Raw genomic sequence first — 7,526 nt, 5'->3', positions numbered from 1 at the left:
ATTATATATAATAATTGCAATCTCTCTCCTTCCCTTGAGTTTGGTGTTCTTATCCCTCCTCCTTTTATGACTCAACAAATATTTTATTTTTTTAATATGAATTTTTTTTATATTGTGAAATTAGAATTTTTTATATTAAAAAAACTTAAAATAAGACATTGCAGTATCTAATTTTTTAGGATTTAGGGTTTATGCCTTCATTAAATTATTTTTAAAAAAAGGAAATATTGTTAAAATGTTATCTACAAGATTTTGCAGGTCAGGGTAATACCCTGAAAATGAAAAAGAATTGTTCAATCTTCGTCATGCGTTTTTAAGGAATGTGATCGAGAGAATATTTGATATTTTTAAACTAAGGTTCACAATTTTTAAGTTAACGCCTCCATTTTTATTTAAAACACAAGTAGAACTTTTGTTAGTATGTGCAGCATTTCATAACTTTCTACATAAAGAATTTCGTTATGATGAATTTTCAATTGAAGCGATGGATGAACTTTCATCTTCAACATTACCCGTTAATGAATATCATATTTTTGAGCCTATTATTCAAATTCAGGAGTAAGAGCGAGAAAACGTTAATGCTTGGAGGACTAGTATAGTTATGGATATGTGGGTGAATGTTATTTAAGAGGATAAGATATTATGAAGATTATTATTATTAATATTTATCTAGCTATTGTTATTTTTTTTATTATTTTTGTCTTTGACTCTTTTTAAATTTGAATGTATGATTTTTTTTTTGAAATTTTATCAAATGTAAAAAATCCACGAAAATTCTACAAAATCCCATAAAATTCATTAAAATTTTGATTTAAAAATCTTGCAGAATCCATTAAAATCCTGATTTTAAGTCATGTAGAATCCTGTCAAATCTTAAAAGTCATGAAAATTCTGCAAAGTCTTTTAAAATCTGCAGGATTTTTTTTAACTAAAAAAATCTTTTAAAATCCTAATCTAATACACCTCCTTAGTTGTATATATTATACCTCACCTTTTATATTGAAAATCTTGTCAATTAACACATATTTTTTAAATAATATTTTTTTTAATTGAAATTTATCTTTATAACTTATTAAAATAGTTCAAAATTTATAATCATTAATTATTCAATGATATTTGAAATAAATTATTTTTACTATTTATTTAAAATCAAAATAGTGTCTCTTTTACGCTACTATATATAATATTAAGTATATATATATTTTGACTATTAAATAATAAAAATTAAGATTTTTTTTCTATTTTAAAAGATTGACCATTAATATTTTAATATATAAAATATCCTTCTATATTAAAAAAAACATTATATATAAGAGAAATAGGGTAATGAAAGGACATATATTTGAAAGAAAAATATTTGGGGTTGATTGTGGTTGTTGGTATTGTGAACAGCACTCCGCATACTTTGGTGAATTAATGGTGAGAATTTTGGTTGGTGCTTACTGTTGGTGGTGTGCAATCGTAATGCTCTAAGTATATGTTTACGATGTGTTCACTTGGCTTTCTTTGTAGTGTGCCTCTGTTGGAAGAAGCTCTGGTGCAAGTGAGGAGCTACAGTATAAGACTCCCTTCTCTAACGAAGATCAAGAGGAGCGAAGGATGTCTGACATGTCAGATTGGGCTTCCTGTGTTACATCTTCTGCTGATATCCAGGTACTGTTTTTTTCAGACTCGTCTTTGTTACTGTCCTGGGTGCTTGCGTTAGGATTGTTTGGTGGTTTTTAAAAATTTGAGTTCATTTTTTATATGGCTTACGAATTTATTTATTTATTTGTTTGTTTTAAGTAATTGGATGATAATTTTGTTTTCAATTTGACACCATTGAAACAAAACAAAATTTAATACTATCATCAGTCCTTCAAAATTATACTCACATAACTACAAGTAATAGAGTTATAGAGCAATTGAAAGACCACAAGCATTATTTGATAATATCTACATTACAAGTTTCAATAATAAAAAAAAAAAGAACTACATTACAAACTTCTTATAAAAAAACTGTATTATAGGTTATTCATAGTCTACTAATCATATATTCTTAATGACGTCCATCCATAACTTGATATAACCAAAATATCTAATACATATTATCATTATCAAATGTTCGAAATACTATTACATAATGATATAAATATAGTAAAGATGCAGTTCAATGTTAACAATATGAATTAAAAAAATCAGAACTGAACCGAATTGTAATAGAAAAATGTTTTTTTTTCTTTTTTCGATTTGATTGATTTTTTATTTTATTTTTTATAAATTTGTTTAATAGCATGCAGAGTCTTATATTTAAATATGTCACCATCATTATAATTAGATTTAATACTAGTTTCAAGCGGTTTAATTTGATTTTTATAACCTCAATTTTGAGTGGTGTCCACATTTGGTTGCATATGACATGTACTTTCTATAAATGTTCACTTTTTTAAGCCATGTACAAGAAGTGACGTGTTTGAGGTTTTTCCTTTTAGGTCTTTTGAAAAAGTGATTTTTGGAAGGTTTTTCTAAGGCTATGTGATTTTGATTTATTTTTTGTGTGTATAATAGTCATACAAACATTAAAATTTATAACTTCATATATATTATTCTAACTTTTGCCATAAAGCTGATCTTAGTAGTTCAACTATGCAATTTTAATATATTTTTTTCCTAATAAAAGTGCATTATAAATCCGACTGCTTTGACTCAAGTTAAGTTGAGCAAATGGGGTTCTCATGAATGAATATGATGACTTATCAGACATTTTTCCAGCTTGCTATCATTCTGCAACCTTGATTTTAACTGAATCTAGGATAATTAATAGTAAATTTTACTGTGTATATTATTGTACTTGATTAATTGTACTTGCAGAATTGTATTGTTATGTTCTAGTTCTACTTTCTGGCTACCTTTTTTGCCATTTTCTTTTTTGCAATTTTTGTTAGTTCCATCATTTCTGAATATTAGTTGCAAATGTACTTTTACTTTCGTAATGTTTTGGATACCTTTGTCATGCCTTTTGTTATCCTCAGTTAAACAACTTGGCTATAGAACAAGATACTTATAATCTTCCTACAATAGACGAGTTAATACTGATTTACACTTGTTATTGAAGATTATAATTTGTATGATTGTGTCATTTTCTGTTTTATCTTAATTAACTCATTACTCTCACTGTTATTCAAACCAGAGGATTATTAAGTTAGAAGACAATTTCCTGAGGAATCGTACAACACTTTTAGAAATGAACAACGACTTGGAGATTCTAATTCAAATGGTAAGATGCAGATATATATAAAAAAAATTTGGCATGCACCAGTCTTTGATGTATTGCATAATAAGAAGACAATCCTGGAATGTAAATTATAATAATGTACAACATAATAGAAGTTTACATTACATTGCTGTAAGTTCTCAAAGCAGTGCAAAACAAGAAGGATTTCTTATCTACAAATTTTAAATGCTTAATGTATAACTATCTCTTTCACAATTAACTGCAGGTTGTGCAGTTTATAAGACTTCGTCGACCCTCTTTCCGTGCCAGTAGCTCAAATGATATGGAGAGCACCACTAGTCCCTATTCTTCTGATTCAGATAGTTCTGTTAGTTATTTTTAACGTGTCAATAAACAGTCCTATTTTATAGGACTGATTGGGTATGGTTAGTTATGTGTCAATAAATAGTCCTATTTTATAGGATTGATTGGGTATGGTTAGTTGCTTAGTTTACGCCTAGATTGCTACCATGGTGGTTTTTGTTTTATTATTATTCTGTTTTGAGAGTCAAGTCTATAAGGCTTATAAAGCCATTTTCGTATGATTGAATAAAAGGATGCAATCTCTTCACATATTCAGTACGTTATTTGTGCATATTCATTAAACTTCAACAAGTTCTTCTGTCAATAAAGCCCCAGATTTTCCTGCTGATGTTGTTCTGAACCAGAATTTTGCTTCCAAATTTGATCAGAAACCTACACCAACAAAAGTATCAAATTTATCAGGAAGAGTTTTTGAACGCCACTCAAAGTGAAAAACCTAAGACAATGAAAAGAAGCGGGAAATCAAAACAATTTGGCGGAAAGGATAAAAATGAACCGTTGATTTCGTTTTTATTGAACGGCTAAGATGGTGATCCGTGTTTCAACTCATGAAGCGGTAACTTTAGTCATTTTATTTTTATTTTATATATTCTAATTTTATTTGTAATAATATTATTATCTATTTAAATAGTTTAATTTTAATAATTTTTTAAGTATATTTTTTGTCTTTTCACTTAAAAATTTTAAATTTCTATATTTTAATTTTAATAATTTTTTAAATATATTTTTGTCTTTTATCTTAAATTTTTGAATTTTTATATTGCAATTTTAATAATTTTTTTAATGTTTTATAACATTATTAAAATCTTATAATTTTAATCTCCATAATTTTATCTTACTTTTCATTTTATCAATATAATTTAGATTATTTATTTTATAATTAAATTATTTATTTTTAAAATTTTTATAAGTTTACAAAAAAAATATATTAAAATTTCTCAATCTTTGAAGGTACCGTAGCAACTCCCTTAATTTTATAGCATCTTGTTTCGTATCAAAAGAGGGCGAGTGTGACACCCTCTACCCCAACATAATTACTTAATAAGCATTAACTATATTAAAAAAAATATATTAGAGTGATAATAAATATCATAAGGTAGAAGATGCACATTCGTAATTAACATTTATACCAAACTCAAGAAGTCATAATAAAACAAAGATTATAAATTAATCCCAGTAAAGGTGGCAGTGCCTCTTAGTTAGGAATCAATTTATAATCTTTTTTATATCATACAAATATATTTAAATTTCAAAAGAAGGAAAATAAAACATTATTATCCCAGAAAGAAGCCTAGCTAAGCCCGATGTCACATCCTATCAGAGCATGCCCACTTAAGCCTCTAGACTTCATTACCAACATCCTCATGATTAAGATTACCTGCAACATAAATTTAAACATATACAAGAATAACAAGAGGAGTGAGAAACTTCTCACTTAGTTGCAGGTATAGAAATAAAAGTTAAATAGCACACACACATACAATATAATCAATATCATATATATATATATATATATGTACATTTATAAATCATGCAATGATTTTATTGACTCGACTCACAAAATGCATGCATGTGGCGCCATACGGAAGTTTCAGAATTTATCACTGGTGACCCAAAGGTACACCTATCACTGGTGTTCATACACCTCGTTAGCATGTTACATCACTGGTGTCCCGAAGGCACACCTATCACTGGTGTTCATACACCTTGTTAGCATCACTGGTATGCGGCCTCAGCGGCACACCTGGAATAATATATGCATATGATGCATGTCATACATTCATAGACTCAACATTTAGCATATTACACATATAAGATTCATATTTCATAATTATGATTTATTTTATTAATCCAACTTTAATAGTCCAATAGTCCAACGGTCCAATGGTCCAATCAGTCCAATAGTCCAACGGTCCAATAGTTCAACAGTTCAATGGTCCATTCATGGATCATAGGTCACAAGTCATGAGTACATATTTCATACAGTCATATCCTCATAGGTCCGCACAGGTCTCATATATACTTCATATACTCAAGTCATAATAAGATCTTCATAAGTTCGTATAGGTATTTTTATTTTAAAACTTATTCATTTTTAACATCAATTACATATTTATTAATTAATAGGAGGCTTAGCCTTCCATATCTTTATTAATAAACAATTTATTTATTTTTCTTTTATAAAAATAGTATAGTTATTATTTACTACAGACAAGAAATCAAGTAATATAAAAAGCAAAGCACATTAATAACAATATTTCATACAAACAACAGACATAAGATCGGGAGCCAATCTACAAACAACTATTTAACGATTACTCCCACACCCCCAAGCGAGGTTTCCCACTCCCCCCCCTTACCTGGATATACAGAAATTTGGGCAGAATCTCGCTAAAACTTAGAGCAGAACTTCTTCCCCTAGGCTCCTTCAGTCTAAGCAGAACGTAGAGAGAAAAATTACAAGAGAAGAGAAATGAGAAGTGTTTTTGGGAGGTTCTGAAATGAAGAATTGAGGGGCTATTTATAGCCTTCAAAAGACATTAAAATATAAGGAAATTAGGTTTAGTGGATGAGTTAGTGGTGGTAGTGGAGGAGTTAGTGGTGATGGTGGATGGTTAGTGGAGTTTAGTGGACACGTCCTTTGGCACTCCCATTTTGACCTTCTAGACGACTGAATTTGGTCACGAGGTCTTCATGAACGTTGTAGCTTAGGATGTTATATTTGAAATCGTTTTGGAATCACCGAAAAAGGAGATCTATAACTCCAGATATGACTGTTTTAGTGAACAGGGGTCAGGCTGCCAGCGTGAGTTAAATATGTTGCGGTTTTTAGAATATTCAACATGGTAGATGAAGGAATTTGAAAATGGTTTCTTCATATCTTAGATTTCCATTGATATAAAGTTTGTATCATTTGGACAACCACAGACCGAGTTATGCCCCAAAAACCGAGGCTTGCCAGTCAGCCCTGCGAAAACGATTTTAACAAAAAGAAAGTTTTTCAACTATTTAATTAAGTCCATTAACACACCTATCTTTCTAAAACCTACAATTAATCATAAATGGAGTGTAAATTAGCTACAATTGAAATAAAAGATAATCCTCAAATTATGACCAAATACTATGTAATAATAATAATAATAATAGTAATTACCATTTTGAAAATTGGGATGTTACAGCGAGCGCAGGCTTTTTAATTTTTGAAATTATTTATTATTGGCCCGCCTTTATTTTTTTATTACTACATAAATTTGTGGCTGAGCCTATGACTCATGGACTCTTCAAATATTACTTGGCTCATCAAGTTTTGGAATATGATATATATATATATATATATATATATATATATATATATATATTTTAATAAGTACACCTCCTTTCTTTTTTGAAAAAGAAAATTAAATTCTTAAAATATTTTTCTTTTTTCACTTTTTTTTTCTTTTCTTTTCAATTTTCACATGCACTATCTTGTCTTATCTTTATTTTTCACCTATTTTAGTAGGTAATTTTAAGTTTTTTAATTTATATATTACTCTTTTTCATTCTCTTTTAGTTTTTTCATGCACTTATGATGTAAAATTGGTTCTTAATAGCGTGATAGACGTGTGTGATTTTCTTAACTCTTTTAAGGATGTCAAACCAAATGTACATTTTTTTTTTCTTTGAGTACTTCCCACATTTACTATAATAAATTTAGCGGTTCAAATAATTTTAGTGTTTCAAAAATATTTTTTAGAATAATTAATTTAGTGTTCCAAAAATTATTTTTTAACATATTTCATAAAAGTATTTTTTGAAACACTAAATTTATTATTCTGAAAGCACTTTTCGAAATTATATAAAATAATAAACTTTTGAAAAGTGTTATCTAAAATATTAATTTTACTATTTCAAAAAGTACTTTTTAAAATATTAAAGTTAGTTTTCCGGATAATACTTTATAAAAGTA

At 28.1% G+C, this 7,526-nt stretch overlaps 1 protein-coding gene across 1 annotated transcript; it reads left to right on the top strand.

Moving 5' to 3' along the window:
* Positions 1-1,300: 1,300 nt before the first annotated feature.
* LOC145952765 (uncharacterized) lies at positions 1,301-3,826 on the top strand. Its single transcript, XM_083065733.1, has 4 exons — positions 1,301-1,419; positions 1,513-1,653; positions 3,170-3,256; positions 3,480-3,826. The coding sequence occupies exons 1-4, from the start codon at positions 1,327-1,329 to the stop codon at positions 3,594-3,596; spliced, it is 438 nt and encodes a 145-aa protein (XP_082921859.1). The 5' UTR covers positions 1,301-1,326; the 3' UTR covers positions 3,597-3,826.
* The last annotated feature ends 3,700 nt before the right edge of the window (positions 3,827-7,526 follow it).

The sequence above is a fragment of the Cajanus cajan genome, chromosome 10 (assembly GCF_000230855.2).
Source record: "Cajanus cajan strain Asha chromosome 10, NIPB_CcT2T_4, whole genome shotgun sequence".
In the NCBI taxonomy this organism is placed as follows: Eukaryota; Viridiplantae; Streptophyta; class Magnoliopsida; order Fabales; family Fabaceae; genus Cajanus; species Cajanus cajan.
Note: the sequence above shows the minus strand (reverse complement) of the source record. Positions and strands in the feature narration are given on the sequence as shown.